The sequence below is a fragment of the Pollachius pollachius genome, assembly GCF_949987615.1.
Source record: "Pollachius pollachius genome assembly, chromosome: 1".
Lineage (NCBI taxonomy): Eukaryota > Metazoa > Chordata > Actinopteri > Gadiformes > Gadidae > Pollachius > Pollachius pollachius.
Genome location: NC_136934.1, coordinates 5,028,035 through 5,053,640, shown reverse-complemented (window position 1 = coordinate 5,053,640; position 25,606 = coordinate 5,028,035). Strand labels below are relative to the sequence as shown.

Here is a 25,606-nt window from a genome sequence, read left to right as displayed (position 1 = left end):
TAGCAGACAGAGGCACAGATAGATGTGACAATATGATATGAAGACTGTTGACTGAAAGAAGGCTGGGTAGCATGGGTTGGGTGTGGCAATAAATATCAGTGGAGCATGGCAGCTATGATAAGACTAGCTTGGTTTGGTGTCATGTGTGGAAATTGTATGAAACTGGTAAGATGGGGATTGAAAGAAAGAGGCCCTCTGAAGGGTCCTTGCCTCTGTGTGTGTGTGTGTGTGTGTGTGTGTGTGTGTGTGTGTGTGTGTGTGTGTGTGTGTGTGTGTGTGTGTGTGTGTGTGTGTGTGTGTGTGTGTGTGTGTGTGTGTGTGTGTGTGTGTGTGTGTGTGTGTGATTTCATGTTTGTTAGGATTACTAGTGTCAAGCTAAAACCATGTCTGGTGAAATTAAGTGTCAGGCTAGCTGTGACTGGGGAAGACAGCGGCAGCCCCGCACAATCAGTGCAGCCTTCACATGCACACACAAGCACACACGTACACAGCCACACATGCACAATTACATATGCACACACAGACACACACACACACACACGGAAACACATGTGTGCGTGTCTGTGTTTGTTTAGGCAACATTCTGTGGCAACATTCTTTGGCCCGATACAGTTTCGACGAACAGTTCACTTCATCTGGTTCAGATGTCAGATTTCTCTCAGATGACTTGGCTTCACATCACAGGTGAGCAGTGCCACTGCCGTAGCCGCGTTTGAAGTGTGTGTGTGAGCGTGGGGACATCCTAATGGGAGCTGAATCCATGACCTTGATAGACTCCCCCAGCTGAGCTCCATAGAATCAGCTGTGTGTGGAGGACAGGGTTTAGAACACATCCTTCAGTAGACTCATCACAGACAGAGCATTTTATGACTGTGATTTTAGCACAACATCAAACTGATGACTGCCTGCCCAGTGACTTACTGGGAAACATCCCAGCACAACACAATTATTATCGAAACAAACGATGTGCGATGCCATTCCGCCTTAATTATAGATTGTAATTTTCAAAACAAAGGGGACGCCATAGGGATTATAATCATTGCATACCTTTACATCTGATAGTGGTTCGTTAAATGTAAAGTCGCCTTGTCGACTTTGATTAAAGTATTTTCTTTTGTCCTTTCTGGACCCTCTGCACCTAAATATACCTTGTCGTCCCTTGTACCGAGATGTACTAGATACCACACTTAGAAACAGATTGGAGGAATTCCAGCTATGCCCTGTGACTGTAAAATAAGTAGTTATATTGAGTTCTTTATTTGTTTGATGCTGCAAAAGATTGTTCCAACAAACGGCCGGCCGGCCAGCCTCTACTCTCCCCCTGGCTCACCAGCTGGATTCAGGTCTTTTATCGCAGTCAATAAAAGACACAAACACTATCCGCTGTAGTTAATGGTCAAACACAACAGAGCCTGGCTCGATGACAGCCTTTGAATATTAGAAGTACTTTTTTTTCCGTCCGTCGGAGCCGAGAACGTTTATACCTGTCACTCGGTCCCGTGGTCCACAATAGGTATGTTTTGACCTTTTCCTGTTTGGGATGCGATGCCGTCTGTTTGCCATGATGAGTGTGTATCAAGCAGGTGTGGCAGGGGTCAGCACCATGGGAACAGCCCCGTTGCGAGTGCTCGCGTGGGCCCGGAGAAGCAGGTTAATCTGGAGCAGATGGTCTGGGAGCTACAGGGCGCAGCCACCCGCCCAGACGAGAACTCATTTGCAACAAACACATCCGAGTACAAAAACGGATGTGTGTGTGTGGTGTTAGTGTGTGTGTGCGCGTTTGTGTTTGTCTGTGTGTGTTTGAGCATTTGTGTGTGTGTGTCTGTGTGTGTGCGCATTTGTGAATGTTAGTCTATGTGCATGCCTGTGTGCCGTATTATGTATTCCATGAAGATAAATACTACAAGTACTTGGGTCGACTACAAATCCTGGGGGACATATGCAGCATATGGTTATGTTCACAGAGCACTTCATTGGAAACAATGAGGTGGACTGGAGAGGTCTGTTTGTGTTCCCTCTGCCAACCGGCCTTGCCTCCGTGAAGCATGAAGGCTCCCGCTTTCTGCATGACAATTTGCCTTCACGCTACGGATTGGAGAATCTCATCTCCTCCCTCCATGTAATTTCCACGGGGAGTTTTAACACCCTGCATTCATATCCTAGAACGCTGAAGCCTCTATCTCTCTTCTCGGTCCATGCCCCTCCCCTCTCTTCTTGCGCTCTCGCTGCCTCTCTCTGTCCCCTCCTCCCTTTCTTTCTCCCTCTCTCTCTCTCCCCCTCTCTTCCAATTTTATCCTGCCCTCCTCATAACTAATTTCAAATGGAGTGAGAGATTTGAGAGGCCTTTATGATGATTTTCCACGCCGAAATGACATCACACACCCGGCCAGCTTGCCCCCTTCAGACGCGGGAAATGGCCTCGCAAACTCATCAGCCAACTCATCAATGACAGAGTCACACTCACTAAGCCTTGAACCGGACTTGATGGCACATCGCAACAGTCTCTCACACACTCACACACACACACACACACACACACACACACACACACACACACACACACACACACACACACACACACACGTCACAGATAAACACACACGTCACACGTACACACACACACACGCGTCTCACACACACACACACACTTTAAGACCAATACACACAAACACACACACACACACACACACTGACTGAGTGGACCTTGGTTTGATGCAGTCTACATGATAGCATCGTGTCTAAATGCAAATAACTATTTGAGGTCATCTGTTTGTCAAAGGATATCTGCCCATCGTGACCCATCAGATTGTTAGGACCAAAAAGCAGAAGGTTATTCATAAAACATATCATAGCCATCGGTATATGAGCTGCAAATGTAGTAGCATTAGTTGTTTAGCGTGAATTCGTGTGTGTCTGCAACTATGTTTGTGTGTGCATGCATGCCATTACCCTTGTGTCTGTATTCGCCCCTAGGGCAGTGATGCAACCAACGGTAACTATATTTGTTTCCCAGATTTGTCTGTGCTATTAGGCCATGTCTCGAGCCCGTTTGTCTGTGTTCGGCCGTCCGGCAACGGAACCACCGGTGTAGAAAGCTGACCTACCCCCAAGCTACTAACACATACAGTCAAGGGTTTTTTCCAGGAGGATGGCAAAAAGTTGTGATGCATTGTGGGTAAATGCTTGTCTGCCATGTCTGGACAAGACTGATAAGGCAGTAGGGGCTGGCACGGGATCAGAATTGGTTCACGCTCCCTCTCTATCTACTTGCCATTTTCCGTCTCTCTTTCTCTCACCCTCGCTTATTATCAGGATTCGGCTACCCATTTCTGACGCCTCTCTCTCTGTCTGGTCTGCTCCCTGTCTCTGCCCTACAATGGCCGCGGTGTCTCTCACACCCATTTAGGTGTTCTATTCCTGATTCCAACCGTTCTCACACAGCACCTCTCCCCCTCCGACTTGTCATCCAACCATCTTTCCCACATATCATTAGTGCATGAGGTTTAACTCGCTCTCTCTCCCTTCCCGCTCCTTTCCATTTCCCACTTTTTCTCTCTCTCCATTCTCTCTATTTCTACCTCCCTCCCCCACTCATTTTCCCTCCTCCCATATTATAATTCTGTCAGCCACAAAGACAGACACATTCCTGTAAGATGGGTGAAGGGTGAAAAGCGCTTGAGCTTGCGTTGAGGTGTGTGTGTGGGGGGGAGGGGGTTGAGTAGAATAAATGGAAGGAGTCGTTGAAGGACTGGACACGATAAGTTTGAGGAGCACCACTTGTACATTGTTTTGCACTAAATAACTCCCTCTCTCGGTTAAACACATGCTAATACACGCTAAACCTCTCAGTGGCAGATATCGGTAACGCCTAGTACCTGCTGATGCGAATCACCACTTATTCAAACTGAATTGAAGGGACGTTTACAAGGGAGCCAGCAGTCCTAGCCTAGATTGAAAAGGTGGGGTCAGGTGGATGCTCTAAGAGCACACTAGAAAACATCTTCCTAGTTCCAGTGAATAAGCCCCTTTTGTGGCTGCAGAACCCACAAATGTATTTCGTCAAAAGAAATACATTATATGAAATTATTGAAAATGCATTCAGATGGATGACTGTAACAGCAAACATTTGTCAAGGCACTGAAAGGCCGACCTTTGCCAGTGTTTGATGATCGGGCGGGCATTGAAAAGTGTCGTGCACCCACAATTAAGCTAAGGTTTCAGGCCAAAATGGTCACGTTTTGTCAAGCTGGTTCAATGAATGTCGGTGGCTGCATTATATCCAGGATGGTGATGGTGATCATTTGGGTCGAGGCGATGGAGAAAGGTCTTATTAATTAAGATAGCATAAGGATTTTTTCATCTCTGCTCTTATATCACCCAAATGAATGCCCTTTTATCCGACGCTGCCCACCAAGCTCAGATTACAGCTGGTATGCTCTGGAACTGATGTTCATGTGTGTGCTCTTCCTAGGAAAGAATGCGATGACAGTAACCATGATGGCATCTGATATGACCATATGCTCAAAAATACCTACAACGTCCAAAAGAGAAAGGATGGATATTTATTAGAGATAACTTGCTCTTGGACAAAATTCAGAATGAAGTTGTAAACGGCACGCCTGCATTATTCAAAGTGAGATTCTATCCCACTCCATAAAAAGTCTGTAGTATGGACTAACGGCCCATGGTACCACAGCTGCCAGTACTATGGAACAATTTCCGCAGTCTCTGCAATATGTAGAGGAGAACACGGAGATTCACTCTGATTTGCTTGTATTTGACAATGCTCAAGACAGCAGTGGAAAGGCCCTGTTCCGCTGCATCAAAGACGTCTTAATCAGGCTGAACATCCCGATGGATTGCTCGAGGGTTACTGTTTTGGGTTATATGTCCGGACGTTTTTCCGGTGTTCAGGCAGACTGAATAAGCTATGCCGGGAGTCTCTGTTCTTCCAATATGCCACTCACTGGACTTAGCTTTTCAAGAGGACGCCCATGAGTTTTATCCACAATTACTTTATTAAAGGCATAGCTGTGGTATTCCCTGAGTCATCCAAACACAATGAGCTCTACATTTAAATGCTTGGCTGCATGAGGTAGTTACCATACTGCTCACATTTCCAGCAAGATAGTGCACATGAAAAATAACTATCAAGAAGCATGTAGTCCCTACAGATAAATCATTGTACTTTAAGCTTGAGTTTAGACCCTATGAGGTTTAAGAAAACGTTTTGGCTTAGTTGGGGGGAGGTATTTTCTCCCTGGTTTCGACCAGTGGCAACTTTGCAATACTTTTTTTTAATATCGTACCATCATGAACGTGTATGAGCATTACAATTAGCAATGGTGTACATGAAATGCGCCACACATCGTGATGTTGTACTTTAGGTGTCCGAGATCTACACCCTATCTAGGAAACAGACTTTAAAATCAACCGCTGCCTAAATTGAGCTCCACAGATCCACACACACTGTGGCGTAATACTCTGTGTCTGAGAGGCACTATGCTCTCTCAGACGCAGCCATCAACATCAACCCCTGCCAAGACAGAGCTCCACACATCCACGCACACCTCAGCGCCAATGTCACTTCGCCAAGACGTCAAAGGGTCTTGGACAAGTACCCCGACGTCACACACTTTGCGTAGTGCGAGTCGGTGGCCAGGAGCTTGCAGAACACCGAAGCCAGCGCATTGGGTGCCCTTGAGTGTTCAAGGTACTTAGTAAGTGCATGAAAGCACTTTGAGATGATGCAATGGTGGAGAGCATACTACACATGGTATCCACAATGTGACTTAAACTGCCAGGTGGTGCTGGGAACAGGGTGACAAAAAATCAGTCCCTTATCAGCACACTACAGAGCCAGAGGCAGAAGTGCAACAGTCACGGCGAGGCCAGTTTTATGAAGCAGAGAGAGCATCCCTCAGAGAGAAGGTTGTTCTTAATGCAGCCAACAAGAAACTAACAGTGAACGTCAATTCCCTTCAATTTCCCTAGACAATTTCTAAACTGATCGGAGACGTCTTCGGCGAGTCAGTCTCTTTAACACGTAAAATACATAGCCGCAAATAGGTCTAAACTCCATCCACAAACAAGGGCTATTTTCAAAGAAGCTGAAAACTTAATGAATAGTTTTCCACTGTGACACATTGTTTACTGTTGCCATTTTGTTATGCAACAGGGACAGTGTACAAGCATTTAGCATCAGTGTTGTTAGGTAACCATCTACATTTTAGCCTATATAACCCTCATAACGTAAGACCTGCCTGGCAAAATTCTGCCCAGTTAAGTCATAAAATAGGTTCCCACAGATATGCCTCTACATGTTTATAACTGGGTGTGTAGTGTCTGTTGCTTCACCTGTCCCGAGTCAGACTGCTTAGACTCTGGGGCTGCGTGAGGCTGCACACATGTGGTGCACTGGGTAATCAATTCATTAACTGGTTAAACCAGCCATCGCCACACACTCTCTGACATGGTAGCATGGCAAACCTGCTGTGTGTTTGTAATGTTGCTTGTAACTCATCATCTGAGCCCAGTAAAGCCACCAGGATGGCATGCGGCAGGGAAAAACTGCTACGGTGGGCTAAACCAATGATATCTCCATCTTGAGAACACAGTCAACAACCTCGATATGCACGTGCTGTACAAATCCTAAATATGTCAAATGAAGGAGGCATGCATGGTCCCCTTAACAGCAGATCCTTCATCTAGAGGAACAAACTAACCGTTTACGCCTCGGGGCACCAGGTACCGAGACCATCACAGCTGTTACCGTCAAGCCAGCAGCTGCTGGGAAACGGGATGGGGGACAGAATGCACAAGAAGCAAGACGGGATGGTCTGATGCCTCTCGTCACGTGATCCCCGTTTCTCGCTCCGTGTCATCGCCGCTCCCGCAAGGCGATGACATGGCGAGGTCTCGCGGCGTTGGTGAGTCCTAATTAAACAGAGCTGGGCTGACTATCCGATGTTCTGCTGCTGCTCCGATACAATTCTACTTCTCCTTTAATTGCTTTTCTGTCCCCCTATTCCCAGCTCACGGCTCAGCGTCCCCCAACCATTAGCAATTTATTCAATTCCATAAGGGGAGAAATTGCTCGATACAAACATGCAAATATCAGAGAGAGGAGGTTAGTGTGCTTCTATGTTTTTGGTGCTTGGGTATATATTCGGGCATGCTCACCTAGCTAGCCGGGTGCACCACAAACCACACACACAACCAAACACACTCACAGGTCAGAAGAATATTGTGTTAGGACAACAGGCCTCAGTTTGCACTGAGGGCAGTTCTTCTATAAACAAGCAGCACAACCTCAAACGGGTAGGTGGGCTGCTGTGGGTGAAGTAATTTACAGCAATGCCATGAGGGATACAGTATCTTGACTACCCCAGGCTGCAATAGAATAATGGATTATCTTCCTGGCTTTCTTCCCTGAACACTTACATACACCAAGGTTGTGTGAGTTCTCAACAAGCTTCAACCCAACCACTACAGCGAAGGTGTTCACAAGCATTTATTCACTTTCAGGCCGACTGCAATGAGGATTGAACGTTGTTAGTAAATGACATGTTTATGCTACGTTGAATGCCGTTTCAGAAACATGCTTATTTTTCTTTTATATCAAGCATGCAATGTGTCGTCATCAACATTTACTAGCTAGTTCAGCGAGAACTGCGGGTAGCTGAACTGTGAGCACCGATAAACATAAGCGTCTTACCATCAACATCTCCATTTAACACAGACTGTAACCATAAAGAGTACATACACAGATAACACAAGGTCCTCATAAAGAGAACAGCAGTCTGCAAAGCTGATGACTTGTGGTAGGTCAGGAATGGGTTAACCTAGCAAATATTAGTACTTTGCACTTGGAATTAACATCCTTACTGTACCGACAGAGATATATTGTTTCACTTTCTTATGACAGATTTACTTTATTATTGTAAGTCGCTTTAGATTAAAGCGTCTGCTAAATGCCCTCAATGTAAATGTAGGTGTCGTGGGAATTTGGACCACGCCAATCATTTCTGACTAAACTGTTTAAGAATAAAGTGTATTCCTAACTTATGACCATTAGGCTTATTTAAGAAACAAACATAATAATATACAAGAAAACATACAATAATTCAGAATTCTCAGATGGGTGTTCGCCCTGCGTCTCTCTAAGAGCTCCGAATTGAGAAGTCCAATGCATTTGCAAAAGCAAGGACTTCTTAAGGCCGATTCATACCTTCTTAAGGCCAATTCAGACGGACGAAATTCGTCCGTCCAAACGTTGTCTCCGGGACTACCCCTTATACCTCCGTCCGGTTTCAGCGAGGTTATGGATGTTATGCAATACATCCTCTAGAGGGCAGTGACTGTCATGTCACAAATTACCGGCATCGACAATCGCAAACATGGAATCTGTAGAGGAGATGATTTAGCTTTGTCATCCGAAATCGGCATATGACACCCCTCACCACCCGCAGATTCTCTCCTCAAAATGTTGCGCCATTTTTAAATGACCAGTTATAACTCATTGCCAAAGCAGGTGAACAATCAAATATAAAGGTCCGGTATATAGTATTATATAAGTATAAAACGTTAAATACAATATATATATACATCTCAGATATTATACTACTCTCTATTTTTGCGAATGGTTGGACTTCTGACTCTATACTGCCGCCTCCATTTCCGTTGGTATTGCTCCGTTTCTCCCGGAGCACTCCGGATTCATAAGCTCAGAGGCGACGGACCCACTGACGGACGAAACGACCTCCGGGACCGGAAGAAAGGGTTCCTATCTGTTTTAACCATAGGGTGTGAATGGGCCTTTATAAAGTGGCAGACCGGGCTCAGGGACTGAGAACAGCTCTCTGCTCCCCAATAAAACGGCAGTATTGGTTAACCGGGTGTAGTCAATGATAGATAGAAACCCTCATGTGTGTATCAGAGGGAGACGGAGCCGTGCCTTCTGAGTTGGAGTCCTTGACCCTTGACCGCCACAAGGGGGTGAAGGAAAAGGCACATACGAACAGAGGGCAGTTAGAGAGATAGAGGGGCAGTTAGGGAAATGGAGTGTGAAAATAGATTTTCCCATTCGAGTAGGCTGATGACTTGTGGTAGGTACGGCATCACCCTATACTCCCCATGGCATGCACACTCCACCTAGAAGGCTTTGACTAGGCTCCCCCAAATTCAAGACACTGGGCGGGGATGTTGAAACTGGTTTGTTGCAGAGTTTTGAGTTCAACGGTACATAGAGCAGGTGATCCATGCTGCCATGTCGGCGCTCTCCTTGACCGTGTGCGATGATCACTTGCTTAATCTGTGGGCATTGATTAGTCAATGCCCATCAGGTGTGCAGCCTCACCAAGCCCCAGAGTCCAATCAGTCAAAAGCGGGCCAGGTGAGGCTGCCCTGCAAACACTCCACAGCAGCATATTTGGGTATTCATGTGGCAGTTCTGGTGAAATAATTGACCCTGAACTCCAGGCAGAGAAGCACTCAATGAGCTCCCAGAAGGGCTGGCAGCTCACTGAGTGCGCAAAGATGAGACATTTTACTCTGAGCAATCCATCAAGTAATTATTTTCACAAATGACAATGGGAATTATTCAGCCCAAAAAAAGCAGCTGTCATGCTAGCGCTATACAGAGCTAACCTCAAATCTTGGCGACAGTGTGATATCAAACAGTGTTGCACACCTCAGGGACAGTGAGGCTAAATATGGAGCATGGAGATATTTTAGGAGACTCACAGACTGGTACAGCCATTTATAGAAGCACATGCAACATTTTAGACCCCATTATCCATAGTGTCATACAATGAGTGGTGCATAGGTGTTCCCGGTAGGACTCAAACCCCTAACCCTGGCAGTGTTAGAGCCAATCTCAACATAAAGATGGTAGAGGAGGGAGCAGGCGGGGTCTTACACCAGTGTAACAGAGGGTCTAGTATCATTACATAAGGTTGTTGGCAGGTCTAGAGGCAACGCTTAGGAGCCAACAGTCCTGCTGAGCCCTGGGCACAGCTTCTGTATACTGACCACCCCTCCCTCCCTCCACTTCACCTCATAGTCTCTCTCTCTCTCTCTCTCTCTCTCTCTCTCTCTCTCTCTCTCTCTCTCTCTCTCTCTCCATCCGTTTGTCTATCCGTTTGTCTATCCTCTCTCAACGCCATCTTTTTTTGTCCACCTATCTCTGTATCCAGCTTTGCCTCTCTCTCCCTTTCTGCATCTCTTCATCCTCCTCTCTCTCTCCCTCCCTTTTATTTCCTTCCCATACCCCCTCCATTCCCACTTTCTTTGGTTGGACAGGATTCCTGCATATGCCAAATATACACTGATAATAACTTCTTGGTTGGAGCTCTGATTGAGTGAATTTGCCATTCGTCTCTGTAATCTTCCCTCTTTCTATTCTTAACTCCGGCCCGTCTCTCCTCTCTATGAACTGTCTCCCTCTCTCCCTCCCTTTGTCCGCTGGTCAATAGAGAGCCGTGGTACTGTCACTGCCCACTGCCATGATGGGAGCGGGCTGAGAGGCAGACAGAGGGTGGTGGTTGTGACTCCTGGTGTGTCACCACGGAGGGTGTAATCCGCTTGATGTTCTGCCCACTGTTGCTGCCCACACTGGTGGTGAATGATTGTTAGGGAACAGCCATACTGTAACATACATGTGCCTTCAATTTAAATGTGGATGTGTTCCCACCAGGTCAAACACACCTTCCCTGACCCCCCCCCCCCCCCCAAAAAAAAGGTTTGCCAATAGACAATAAAGATAAGGGACGATGAAAAAAAATTGAATTTTCCAAATGGATTGTCTCCCCGCCACTGACCCAGGGAATGGTTCTCCGAATCAACCGCCACCTTATCCGCCCTCTGGCGTCCATCTTGCCAGCCATCTAACGCCCGTCATAGCATGAAAATTGAAAACCCCTCAGCTGTATCCCCTCTGCGAAAGTGGAGTGGATTGGGCTGTAAGTAAGTAAGTCAATAAATAAAGATAGAAGGAAATAAATAAAAATAGAGTCCACAAGTATAGTCCACAATATGGAGGCGGGGGTTTAGGCATTGCGTTCTTCTAAGAGCCAGGGGTTTATTGAACCGTTCACGTAATGTAATCAATTAATTCAAGGTGTGTGGGTATTCCCTTCAGCCCACTGTTACTTAGTAGAGCACACGCTGTGGTCGTGGTGGTGGGGGTGTGTACTAGAAATGCTGGGGTTTTCCTGGTTGGTTCCCCGGAGGCCAAAGTCTACACCGCATGTTGGAGTGGGTTGGAGACCCAGCTGTAGCCATGTATGCTAATCACTACTACGGCTGCTAATTATGGGGACACATTAATAACAGTGGCATTAATAGAGTGCTTAACGTGGCTGGTGTGATGCCCGCCACTCATAAAGTATTGAAGTGAACATGGGAATGGCTTTGCAGCACTTAAAAGGCAGCTGCATAAAAAAAACTAAAAACACACTCGATCTACAAGGCCACTGTTATACCGCTGATGTCATCCATCCCCCGAAGCAGTCATTTTTAACATCTCTTCTGTGTGAGGAAGACAGCCCTCGCTCAGCAGTCAGCACTGCTGGCAGCGGGGGGGAGGTGAGAGAACAGCGTTTGTGGGCTGGCATGATTACAGGTGTGGAGGGAATGGAAGGGAAGATGATGGGACTGATACGCTTCCAGCAGGGCGGGGGAGGTGGGGGGGAGGAGGTGTGGCGCGGTAAAGACACTGATATGGTCACAGCTTTTCACGGAGACCGAGGGATGGAGAGACACCGGGGGACTGGGAAAGAGGACGGACAGAAATAGCTCTGTGCGGCCATGGTGCTCACCTTCATTCTCCGTGTGATCAGCCAATATCCAATTTGGTAACCCCTCCCCTCCACACAAACGCACGCACGCACGCATGCACAGGCACAAACTCTGGGAATATAATCTAACCAGAACTGCACCACTCTCTGCTCTATGTGCCTGAGCTGCAGTTCTCTGCACATTCTCTGCAAACAGGCTCGCTATCCAGAGCAGCACATTCTTTACCTGGTTATTAGAATGTATTTGAAAACAACACCCATGGAAAAACACTCACACACACGCACTGAGAGTAGAGCATAGGAGAGCAGCAAGCGGTGGAGATCTCCCCGAGGGCTGTCTGAAGGTGCTGCTTGGAGATTTACAGCCATGCATCCCATTAAAAACACAGAGAGAGAGAGAGAGAGAGAGAGAGAGAGAGAGAGAGAGAGAGAGAGAGAGAGAGAGAGAGAGAGAGAGAGAGAGAGAGAGAGAGAGAGAGAGAGAGATAGGTGAAAATATGACAAGAAATTGAAAGACAGAGTGACATAACAGAAAGGAGGGGGGAGAGGAGGCGGACAGCATGAGATGGAGGGGAGGGCAATGCGGTGACAGGGATGCCATCTTCCAGGCGTGAGAGCTTTAATCTGTCTGAGAGCCCACCGTGGCCCAAGAGAGCCCACTGTTTAACACCAGCTATTAAGTCTCATTGCAGACATGTATTGATTTAAATTCACACAGTTGTCAATTTGGACTTGCAAAATCCTCTTTCAAAGTCTAGCAAGACTCAATCCTTAGGCCCAGACCAATGTGTGTGTGTGTGTGCGTGTGTGTTTGTGTATGCGTACGTGTGTCTCTGGTACGTTTTAGAAGGGAGAAGGCAGAGGACAAGGCATCCAGTTGTCCTGATGTTACTGATGTATTCACTTCCCACTGTTAACGGCCTAAGAGAGACAATTATCTCTGAATCAAGTTCACTGAGCGAGATGCATGTTCACCACGCCGGCCAAGAGCCAGGGCAATGGGGGAATACGAAGGGGGAGAGAGAGCTAGAGAGACAAAGGGGAGGTGGATGAGATACGGAAAGGGAGAGAGAAAGAGATATCTGGTGCAGTGCAAGCCAATGAGGTTTTTCAGCCTGAAAAGAGTGATTTACTGTGAGCACCACCTAACCCTCACAGACAATACGCTGGCCCCACGAACAGCACTTCTAAAAAGAAATCCTGTTTGGGGAAACAAACAGGATTTAGATGAGATTTTGTTTTCCCAACAATTGCACAGCAGCCTCCCAAAGAAGAAAGATATACCGCCGGACTGAATATGTAATATGAAAATAAACCTGGTTCCCCCATGCTATGGCTATGGTTACGTGAGTGACAATGCTAACAGCCAATGAGAATCATGTCTTGAGTCTCAGTGAGATGCTGTCTGTCTTGACTTTCTCTATCTCTCAGACGTTCAGGACGAATCACATGGTTAGAAATTGAGCGGAAGAGACTGAGACTAGGGATGGGCGATATGGCCTAAAATCCATATTGCGATATACATTGCAGCATCTTGCAATGCAACGATATATATCACGATATAAAATCATAAATTAACCATTTCAGAACAGGTTACATAGACTCTAAGGAAAGCCAAGTCATTTCGAGAACATTTATTGTGAAACACTGTAATCATTCAACATAATGTTGCAGATAAATAAAATTAGTATTGGGTTTCTTTCCTTAAGTGCAAACCATTCTAAAAGGCACTACACTTAGTTTAAGTCCTTGGTTCTTAAATGCCACCCAAGATGCAGAGAACAGGAAAAACTGGTGTCTTTTTAGATAAGGAACAGACACTGACAATTAGGGATGGGCATGATTAATTGATGATCGATCATTAATTGTTAAGATTTTTGTCGATTATGTGATATTTTTTATCGATCAAAAGGAGGTTGACCCAGCCGGAGAGGTGGTCTCGGAGACGTTGCTCAACATGGAGCAAAGAGGAGACGGAACGTCTATTGGATATTTGGCTCCGATATCCAAAAGGCATTCCGTCTCCTCTTTGCTCCATGTTGAGCCACCACCCGACGGTCCGACAAAAGAAAGTAAAAAGTATGCTGGAAAACATAACTTAAAAATGCCGATGCATTTAACACATTCCGAGTCAGGATGAGGGAGAAGGAGTTGGATCGCTCCGCAGATCAATGTTTATCACGCTGGATATCAATGATTGTTTACTTTCACCGGTGCTTCCCCCCCCCCCCGGACCTTTTTGTCCAATGATTTAACGTTCTTTGCACACATGCGGGTTTGTTGACAAATTCTGGCACTGTTGCGAAAATTGCAACGTGAAATGGAACCGCACCAAACCAAAAATTAAACATTGTATTTTGCGTCATCAACATGCATTATCGCGATAGAGCAATAGAATTAAAATCTATTTTAGGCCATTTTTTTTATCGTTTATATCGTATATCGTTTATATCGCGCATTACTAACTGAGACTTGATAATTACTTCCTGAATCGTGAAAAACAAATACTTTCAGGTTTCAAACCGCTGCGAGCCAGAGGCTCAAGAATTGATTACCAATAAAACGCTAGTAGAATTGGATAAAGAACTGAGCAGCCACCAAGGATGGATCATTAAGCTATTAACTAAAAGTCCAGCGCCAATGTGCGAGTGTGTGTTTTGTGTGTGTCTTTCTCCCACGGCTGAAGGCTATGCGCAACCCTGCAGCCGGCTGCGTTCGCTGGCTAAACAACATGAGTATAATTAGCTCAAAAGCCAGAATTATAATTAGTCACCAACATTCTGTGGTGTGGCCAAGTCGTTGATGTCTTCCCCTCGGCCCACGATAATGCAGGCACCAGAGGGGAGGAAGCAGCCTAAAGTATGGTGTTCTCTTTCTGTTGGTAAGAGCTAAGGTCAGGTGTGCGTTGTCTGCTCTTAGAAGGATCCAAAATACATCAAATAAAAAGCAGTAAACATTTCCGATCAATCAATGTGATGACGTTTAGATGAAGCGGGAGCGGTGTCTTCGAGGAGAGCGCAACGGGGGTATAGAGAGAAGAGCTAGAGCGATGGAACGAGAAACTGAATGAGGAAAGACAGGCAGAGAGAGCAAGGGCGAGAGAGCGAGAGGGAGAGAGAGCGAGAAAGAGCCAACGTTGTTCCGCTGCTCTCCGTCTCAGATCAAAGTGTTTAGTTAAAAGACTGCCTGTCATGACGCATTGTATTCTTCTTCACTTCCAACACTCGGAATAGTAAAATACCTCTCTCTCTCGCTCTGTGGTTCAGCCTACTGCATAAGCAGTAGGCTGAACCACAAGCGCTGCGTGGAGGAACCCCCCAACACAAGGATAAAACCATCAGCAACACAGTCACAAAAATTGGTGTTCATATTTGTCTTGTGGGGACGGCAATGCGCCACTAGATGCCAATAATAGGTTAATTTTGACTATAACGTTAATTTCCCACGGAAAATACGATTAGACAAAAAACCTTTCAGTCAATTGGTTTTTAATTGAATTTGCAAACAGTGCATTATGGGGATCCATTGTCATTAGGGTGCAGTGTTAAGAGTGTCACAGGAAGGTGATTATTGCACACAGGCGGAGAATGCAAAACGCTTATATCAAGCACTGCTCACTAATTGTATGCAAGTGATGTGCACAGCAGCGCCCAACCTTTCTCTGGGGTTTTTAAGCGTGACAAAATCCTATTAAATTACTTAGCAGTATGACTGGTGGTAGTTTACCAAGAAAAAACACTCTCTCAGACCAGTTTTATAGTACAACAGGAGCTGAAGCCCATTCTGAAGCAGGAGTGGAACCCATCCCAGGACAGACACCGGCAGTGTGGCAGCGTGGAGTGTTGAACTGGGTCAACCCGTACAGCATGACACACACACACAGCAGTCAACTGGCTGCATTTAGAGAATGAGTTTTTAAATAGTTTGAAGGGTGGACAAGGTCGTGTGGTGACAGAGTGTTCCCTGAGAGGTTTCACAGCCACTCAGCGCAGCCTGATGCAACGCCTGCTGATGTTCACTACAGTCCTACAGTATCTCTGTATGGGGGCAGGATAGCCTGGTGGCTAGGGTGTTTGGCACCCATCCATCGTGGTTCATTCCTCAAATGTTACAGCTGACTACCAGCTATAGGTATCCTTGTTGATGACATGTATGTGATGTCAATGTTAGTCTCTTTGGATAAAATTGTGAATCAAATGTCAAATGTAAAAGTTTAAATGCCATTGTACTCATTAGTAATTATTACATCCTCATCATACATGAGTAACAAGGCCCATCCCCAAGGGAATATCATCTGTCTCAAGGCCAGGGTCTCAAAGTCAGGATCTGAATGGTTTAAAAAATATCCTCACACGCTGCGAGACTGAATTGGGTTGGGAGCAGTAGCTGTCCATGGTGCTGATTTGAAGCCTGTTCAGCGGGTCCAGCTGGACAAAGAAGGAGCACATGCTGGAGGTGGCCATTGTCGCCCACAATAGAGATGGTGAGTAGGCAAAGCTTGATTGACGAGGCCGGGTTGCCATGTAAACCTGGCTATAGTGCTTTCTTTAGACATGATGCATGCAGGTGGAGCATGGAGGCGAACCATTTCAACATATGGCCTTTCATGGCCTCTCACTGTCGGATCACCCTTGTTCATTTGTACATTTTTGAGTGGAGCCCCAAATATCATTTTTATGTAAGCCTTTGTGGAGCTCGCCAAAACATTGAATACGAGGATTAGCAGAATACAGTACTATTCATACTTATGTTATGCCACGTTGCCACGTTAAATAAACTGAATTGAAGGTATTTGCAGAATGAAAGACTTCAGCTATCCCTTCAAGAATGCAGTCGCGTTGCAATGAAACAGTTTCTCCAGCTCAGACAAAAAATACCAACAGCTTCTCAGAGCCAATCAAAGAGTCTGCAATTTCCCCCACACGCAGGTTGTTCCCGCCTACATTAACCCTTTAAGATGCATTCACCGTTGACACTCTACGCGTCCCAAGGTCAGATGTTGTGTTCTCGAGCACCAAGTCTAAAACACACAACAAATCAGCCATTCCTTAATACATTCTTTCTTTTTGGACTGTACTGCAAATAATTGCTGGCGTGTCATGTTATGTGGTGCATCAACGTAGTAATAATTTTGACTTTGAGGCCAGTCCCCTCCACAGCAACTCATCTCTAGGTTGGGCGCCCCATAGGGAAACATTGTGGGTCCTGCATGGGGTCTCAACCCATCTCCAGTGAACGCACCTTCACTGGTTTTATTGGAGACTCTTTTAACGAGAAAAAGAGATCAGATGATGGAGCGAGAGAAAAGAGCTATACGGCAGCAGATGATGAAGAGAGCGAAAAGAGTCAGACAGCAGCAGATGATGGAGAAGGAGACAGAGAGCAGCAGCAGATTATGGAGAGAGGAGAGAGAGAGAGACAGCAGCATATGATGGAGGGAGAAGAGGAGGGACAGCAGCGCAGAGAGGAAAGATAGCCGTAGATAATTGAGAGAAATAGAACACAGAGAAAGCAGCAGGTGACGGGGAGGGGAATAGTGAAACAGTACATTGTATGAAATATATCAAAAAAGTATTTGTCTGTAAAGTAAACAACGGTTTATTGAGGTACACATTTCAATTTTTCAACAATTTCGAACATACACTTTGAGTGTAAATAAGGTGCAAGAGTGCATCCAAGGAAACAAAATATAGGTTGTTTATCAAAAAACAATTCCGGGAGTTAATATACCCCCGGAGCCACCTACCCCAAACGTCTGGGCTAAGCCCCTGTCCCGCTTCCAATTACCAAACAGCCGTGGGCACCTCATGTGTCAGCAGTGTGGTGATCAATTAGAATCCTATTGATTATTGGATTTCTCTTTATGACTCTTTTCTGACATGTCGCTACATTAGAAAGTAATGACACAGGCCTACGCACGTAGGAAGCAAAGAAACACACCATACGGCAAACTAGTGACAACCCTTACCAATGCCTCTGACACATACACATAGACAATGTATACACATGTAGGCGCAGAAGCAAACACACACAGACACACACGCATGTACACGCACATATATATAAGAACACTGGCATGTGCCCCACACACACATATACTGTATGCATACACTGGCATGTGACCCATATACACGCGCGCGCACACACACACACACACACACACACACACACACACACACACACACACACACACACACACACACACACACACACACACACACACACACACACACACACACACACACATTATAGATGTGGCCCGCACAGAGGGTACTTAGTTTAATTGATTGGAGTGATTCAATCAGATAGCAGTATGCATTCATCTAAAGCCCTTCTCCCTCCTCGTTCTCCCCTTACATGGAGTGATCAACAACAACCTGGAGCAACCAAACATGTTGTCCCAGGGGCAAAGCCAAGCATGAAATAGGTGGACGCTCATTGGCCAAAACATACAGCCATACTGCTTGTGCACATGCAGTTATGCACATATCGGTGTGCCAGTGACACATGAAACATTGTTTATGGACACATGGTGTTTGCTAGCCATGCTGCATACAAATGCTTCTGCTACAATAATGTCCACCACCTGTTTATGTGCATATGAAGAACAATTGTGTATGTATTTCAAACTTTGGAAGAATTTAATAGTCTTTAATTACAGGAATGGAACGCTCCCTGGCAGAGTTCAAGGTCAACTTTCACTGTGAGGGTCACTACATTTACGATTGCCTCTGGAAGGCGGAAGGTGTGTGTGTGTGTGTGTGTGTGTGTGTGTGTGTGTGTGTGTGTGTGTGTGTGTGTGTGTGTGTGTGTGTGTGTGTGTGTGTGTGTGTGTGTGTGTGTGTGTGTGTGTGTGTGGCTGGGTATATTAATGTGTATGTTATGGAGGGCTAAAAGTGTCACAGCTACGCCTCATTGCAGACATGTATTGATTTAAATTCACGCAGTCGTTAATTTGGACTTGCAAAATCCTCTTTCAAATTGTGTAAACATATGTTTACCATTTGAAACAATTCAAATGGGATCAAACAATTTCTCTCTATACATATTACAAATATAATCATTCAGCATTCTCCTCTGAGTGCTGTCGAGCCATTCCAATCGACAGAGGCGGAAAGTCTATGTGAGCCGGAAGAAAAAGAAAATGAGCACCTAATTGTCATCTTACGTCCTCCGTCTGTCTCATTACAGAGATAATGTCCTGCCTAATTGAGATTTCATAAAGACGGTATTCGTAGATTAGGCAAGAGAGCTGAACATGAAAGCTTTGGAGACACTTCACAAGGCAGAAAGTTCAACAAAGAGGACAGGAGGGTCTTGCCTCTCTCCCCCCAGCCGGGGAAAAGGAAAACAAAAGGTGGTGAAGGAAGAGACAGGCCCCCCAGAAGGCACGTGCACGGAGACTAGGATGTCAGTTTCACTCAGACCTCGTTCAGCATGTGTCCTTTAGTGGTTTGCATGGACGTGGAGAGAGCTTTAGGTACAAGAGTGTGAGGAAAGAAGCTCATGGATAATGCAAACACTAGTGTTCGAACCCCCCCACACATACAATGTACGTGTGAGAATGCGTTCATAAGACATATTGAATCTTGTGTGTGTGTGTGTGTGTGTGTGTGTGTGTGTGTGTGTGAAACCATGAAATGAAAAATGGAATGCATTAGTACAAAATAATGCTTGTGCTTGAACAATGTGATTTAACTAAGCACTCGGTTTATCCACCGAATTAAAAGAAATGGAAGATTATTAGCTGCATCCCTGCTGTAGGCTAACCAAGAGACCATCCTGATCACATGACCTCACGTTCTGTTTGGCTTTACGAAGCAGCCTGGACCTCCAGCCGTCCACCTCAATTTGCTGAAACTACAATTTAATCTGGACCAATCAAGAGACGCTCCGGGGAACAGCGCACCGCCATGGCATCGGACGATGAGTTACCCTGATTGGCTGAAGGAGTTTGTCTCCAAGGCGAGTTCTCCCGCCAGTTTAAATGGATGTGGGCGGCTAGAGGTCGAGGCGATCCATGAATCGCAACAGAACGTGAGGTCACGTGAGGTCACGTGATCAGGACGGTCTCCAGGCTAGGCTGCAGGTACCCAGACCAACATATTGCTACGCAGCAACTCAGTCCTTCATGGATGATTGGGCTGGTCCTGATGAAAGTAGGTTACATTTACATGGGCGCTGCGATTCCCCGACATGCCAAAGGGAACATGACGATGAGCAGGACTGTCTTTGAGCCATGCAGGTAATTAGAACAATCTTTATCATGGATCAGAAGGTGTTGAGGGAATAAGGTACCGGTTCTGTGGGACCAAGAGGAACCGCAGAACTGAAGATGAGTCCAGTCTGCAAACTGGACTTTCCTTATTTTCAGCTTGGCCAATTTCCAATTGATTCGAATTTAACTACCACACTTTATTATTCTGAATTATTTTCCAGTTACTGTAACTCATACTCTTATTCTTAGTTCCTTTTTTCTTGGTGTCTGTTAAATGTAATGGAAAGAATGTTCTGATGTGGTCTAATCTAATCCATAAACAGTGTAACATATGAGAATTCTAACAGAATTTGACTTATATATATATATATAATATAGCTTTACTTATATAAGTCTCGAATTAAAAACACTGATATAACTGTATCAGTGTCCTCTTGAATTCAGATCAGGAACACCAAAATACTGTCACTACCTCGCTGCTATGGATTCAGAATGAACGTGCATTCAGGTGGAACATGTAGAAAGAAGAAATTGTATACACTGATGTATTTAATTCCCTGTGCCTCTCAATTCCTGTGGCTATGCATTTTGCATACGATGCTAATTCCCTCAGAAAACACTTGGATAATGTAGAGGAGAGAATCAACAAAGCCGGTGTGTGTGTGCATGCGTGTGCCTTCATGTACTACCACATTCACATATTTTCTCTACTATATTATTTGATGTTTATTTAACAAGAAATTTATCTTTGTGTTGCTTGTGATTTCATCAGTGCAATCAAACGTGTACTAGGACCAAGTGAACGGGACTGTATTACGAGCTGGAGATCACAGCTAGAATGCTCCCATACAAAGTGTGACAACGAGAATAGACCGCCTGATTGAAAAGACGCGGGGGTAGATTGCATTCACATAGATTAGATTGAACGAGAAAAGAAAGCCAAAAGATTCTCAGCAGTCATCAGTAGTGATTAAAGATGTCTTCCCCGCTAATATTGTTTCCCACAGCTGTGGGACCCTGGGACTTGGGCTAGCGCTATGTGCAGAGCTCACCCTCCATCTGATTCGCCTCAATCAGTTAATCATCCAACCATTCATTTAAATTGACCCGAGCATTGAGGTTATCTCGATCGCCTGTTAATTAAATATCACAGAACGCCGCGGGGATATGGTAATGTTGTGTGAACCAACTTGCACTGAAAAAACACACTGGTCCCTGATCCAGGATATACCGTATGAATGTCCTGGCAGCCAGACAATACCAATACAACACTTAATGATGTTGTTTAATGCTAGAATATCAAGGCAGGTGCTTTCATCAGCGAGCGGAAGCATAACCCTGCCTCCAGTTTGCAACTACTTGTTGGAAGCCCTTGGTGACAGAGTGGTGATTTTGAGTGAATCAATAAATATTTATATTCGAAAATGTCAGAGAGAGAGGCAGAGAGAGAGAGCGAGAGAGAGGCACAGACAGAGAGAGAGAGAGAGAGAGAGAGAGAGAGAGAGAGAGAGAGAGAGAGAGAGAGAGAGAGAGAGAGAGAGAGAGAGAGAGAGAGAGAGAGAGAGAGAGAGACACACACACACACAGAATGGCATCACTCCTGGTTACGCTGTGTAATGCATTCATTTCTGGCATGATACCCAACAGCCTTTTGTGGAGGAAACACTTACACTATTGAACTGCCTCATTTCCCTTTTAGGTGCTCCCAACATGGAGAGCGTGGCTCTCCCACCCCTCCTCTCCCTCTTTGTTAAACAGATACATTACTCTTGAGCGAAGTGCCGCGGAACCTATTGCTTTGCCATTTGAAAGGTCGATGGGAAGCCGGTGTAACAAGTTTAATTACTTGTTGAATGCTCTTGTCAGCGGTGAGGTGAGTTATGGCTGCGTGGGATCGTTAATAACCGCCACCGGCCGCGTCCTGAGTCAGCACGCGGCCGCCCCCCCCCCCCTCCACGCGAAGGGGAGATCGGGTATATATCTCGGGGTCACCTCAAGACTAAAGCACATCCATAATTTCATAACAAGCCGGGAGATTCATTCATATGGTGAAATGGCTGTATATTCTGTCATTGCTGCAAGGCCTGGGGGGCTAATGAAGCTAAAACCTTAGTAAAAGGTTGTTTAACCATGACATTGAGTGCCGTACGCATACGACCCGGAATTTAATTGGAACCCGGTCCATTTCTTCCCTTGTATCCCCATGGTCGCACTGAATGGTGAACAGTGTTCAGTTTCCATTTAGGACGAGGAAAAACACACTTGTCCCTCTTTGCGCACGCACAGGACGAGGAAAAACACACTTGTCCCTCTTTGCGCACGCACAAATGTGCACCCGTGAAGATAAGACAGCACACTTCTGTTCAACATAGAGACATGCCTAACACTGACTTTCAGCTTCAAAATAGGCTTCGTTTTTTCAAGATATCTGCTTAGCTAAGTTAATAAATGCCTGTAAGCCTTGGGATCGCACTGCTGAACTTCAGCCAGCTTTCGCTCGACAAATTGGATGGTAGTGCCCTGCTCAAACTCACAACTCATAGTCACCCACACAAACACAATGATAGAACTTTGTGCCCACCACACTGCATTGTTCCTGATCCGTTTTTACAATCTGAATTAGTTCACACTGTCCCTGACACACTTAGTTGATTGTTTTACTGTGACTATTAACAGGGAGGAGTAACACATGAGTCAGATGAACTGACCGATGCATGATCTAGAAAACGCTTGTGGCAGTTGGAGTCTAGGAAAGGAAAAAGATGAGGACTTTGCAAGTTTTCTTCTTGCTTGGTCATTTTCCACTTGCCTTCTTCTCCTGCCTGTTTCATCAAATTTGCACGCTTTGCAGGGAATACATGCATATATGTGCACACACGCATACAAGCAAAAGCCACACAAACACACACACACACACACACAGACACACACACATCTGTCGCCTTGAAGAGAATGAAAAACCCACACGTCTTATCGTCTGAAGCGGTCCAGGAGGAAAATACACATCCTTTAGAAATGTCTGAAGATAATGACAGCCAGGCCTGTAAGGTTAATTTCCCACCAAAATCTGAGGTCTCTTGAGGAGAATTCACACAAACACACACAAGCACAAACACATACACAAACACACACACACAAGCACACACACACAGCAAGCCTTTTGGCGACAGCTGGGAAAAGTTTGAGCAAAATACTGATCAAAACATTTAACGTGTATTTACTCCAAAACCAACCAGTATCCATTTCAGACAGAACCATTTTCCTAAGGAGTAAAAAGCTTTGAGAATGTTTTGTGAGAGCCCCCAGCTCCCACAGCGGACAGGAACACCCACCGAACATCAGCCAGCCAACCCATCAAGAACGGAGCACAATGATACCTTATTATGCCCAGTGCATACACATGCAAATGAAGGACCTGGTAATGTGTGTGCATGTGCCTTCCCAGTTCCACAGCACAGGAACACCTTGGCGGTCCTGTAACCCACTCCTGTAAGAGCTGATTAAAGACGAGCAACAATTGAGGACCTCATGGAAGGCCTACATGTGGTGACAGCTGAAGCATGAACATTGTCAATAGCGAGGTTTGGAGTTTACACGCCACAACAGCCCAGTGCAACCAGTCAAAAACGTCCACGTGATTGCGGAAGGAGCTCTACTCACACTTTATGCAAATACTTGCAGGCGTTCGTGCCTGGGATTACTTAACGCCGCCAATGCATCAAATTTATGCTGACGGAAGCAGCGTCCATCACAAATCGGCACGAACAAGTTAATTGCGTGGGGCTGCCCCAAAGTTGTGGAGCTCTTTATTTTCTATTAACCAACATGTGAAAATCTTGTATCATGTATCCTTATTTCTCCATCCTACTTTATTCTCGCTCCTTACTGCCGCACTACTCGTTTTCATCACACTTACTGGAACATAGCCTTCAAAATTTCCCCTATGAGCCCTCTTGGGTCTCTCTGGCTTTCCTTCTCTCTTGCTATCTCTCCTGCTCCTCTCTTGAAAGTCTCCCTCATGCATGTCCTCTCTTCCTTCGATGTTTCGATGTTTCTCACTCTTCCAATGGGAGCAACCGCTCTCTCGCTCTCTCTCTTCTCTCACTCCATCTTTTTTTCTCTCTTTCTCTCACTCCTGCCTCTCTGCCTGCTTTTATCCATTGTCTCTCTACCTTTGGTCTTTCTCTGGCATCTCACCATCTCTCCTCTTTCCTTCTCGCTCCGTCCCTCTTCCTTCGCACCCCACGATGTACCTCTCACTTTTATCCATTCTCTGCACCATTCTTTGTTCCCACACACACACTTAGTGGAACAGCATCCCACGCTTGTCTCTTCTCTTATTTTGTGACCTGTGTGAACATAAATCCAAACTCAATACTTTGTCCTTCTTGTGGTGCCCACTACACCATCTACCGACTCTTTTGCTACCATACTACACCGACAGACACATTGAATTTCTGAGCTCAGCATCTCAGCATCCACCAGTGTTTTAATCCATCCCACAACCCCCCCCCCCCCCCCACAACTCCATCCAGTGTGAGCATGGCACGATTATCCGACACGAGCACACAGTAAAAAAAAAAAAAAAGGAAAAAGAGGATGGCACCTTTTCTCCCACCAGATATATTTAGCTTGTTTCCTTCCATCCGTCAAATCACACCAAATAAGCTTCCATCTCTCTACTCTTTCGTAAGGCAGTTACAACACCCCCCCCCCCCCCCCCCCCCCCCCCCCCCCACACACACACACACACCTCCCCTCCCCCGCTGGGTGTTCCTCGAACCCCTGGGCGACGCGGTCGGACTCTACCTTGAGCAGTCGCACGGAGGGCAGGAAGGCCGCGTGGCACAGTTTCCTGATGGTCCAGTTCATGGGCCGCGGAGCGTCCAGCTGGTTCATGGTGCCGGCGGTGCCCGGCGGGGCCCCTGGTGCCCGACGTCTTCGCCCGGCGCCAGGTTCCACGCGGCCCCCACGCGGGGCGCGCTAAGCGGGGAGGGGGTCTCCGACTCCAGCCAACGGAAAGCGCCTCGGTCCCAGCGCATGACCGTCGAACGGGCAAGCGACGACAGCCAGCCAGCGCCGAGGGAAACCTTGATTAGCACCGCGCCAAGAAAATGTAGCACCAAAAAAAAAAAAAAAAAAAAAACAAGAGCGAGAGGCTCACACCTGGGCAGCCCTCAACTCACCTCCCACTCCCCGGACCCTCCTGCTCCCCACGCGCTCCGCCACCGCGTCAGCCCGCAAAAAGATCCAAAGGGTCCGCGCGCCCACAGTCGGTCGTGGAGCGCCCCGCGCAACCATCGGATTCCACCTTCCTTCGAACCTGGAGCGCGGAGCCCTTCCCAGGGTGGCAGATACAGAAGTAGGCGACAAGCCCCGTGTTTCCCAAAAACAGGAGAAAGGATGGAGGAGAAGGCAAGAGGAGAGGAGCGGAGCGGCACAGCAGTGCGCAATGGAAGAGCCGGAGGAATAACGCAGTGGAGGAGCGATGGAGGTGGAGAGAATGGAGAGAGCGAGAGAGTGTGAAAGAGAGAGAGGGGGTATCCAGGAGAAGTGGAGAAGAGAGGAGAAGAGAGGAGAGGAGAGCAGT

The 25,606-nt window shown here is 46.2% G+C and overlaps 1 protein-coding gene across 1 annotated transcript in view; it reads right to left on the bottom strand.

Moving 5' to 3' along the window:
- trpm3 (transient receptor potential cation channel, subfamily M, member 3) overlaps positions 1 to 24,915 on the bottom strand; it is a gene marked incomplete at both ends in the record, with an annotated part of 106,434 nt that extends 81,519 nt beyond the window's left edge. The window contains 1 exon segment of the mRNA XM_079750609.1: positions 24,826 to 24,915. Within this exon segment, the coding sequence (XP_079606735.1) occupies positions 24,826 to 24,915 (90 nt within the window).
- Positions 24,916 to 25,606: the final 691 nt, after the last annotated feature.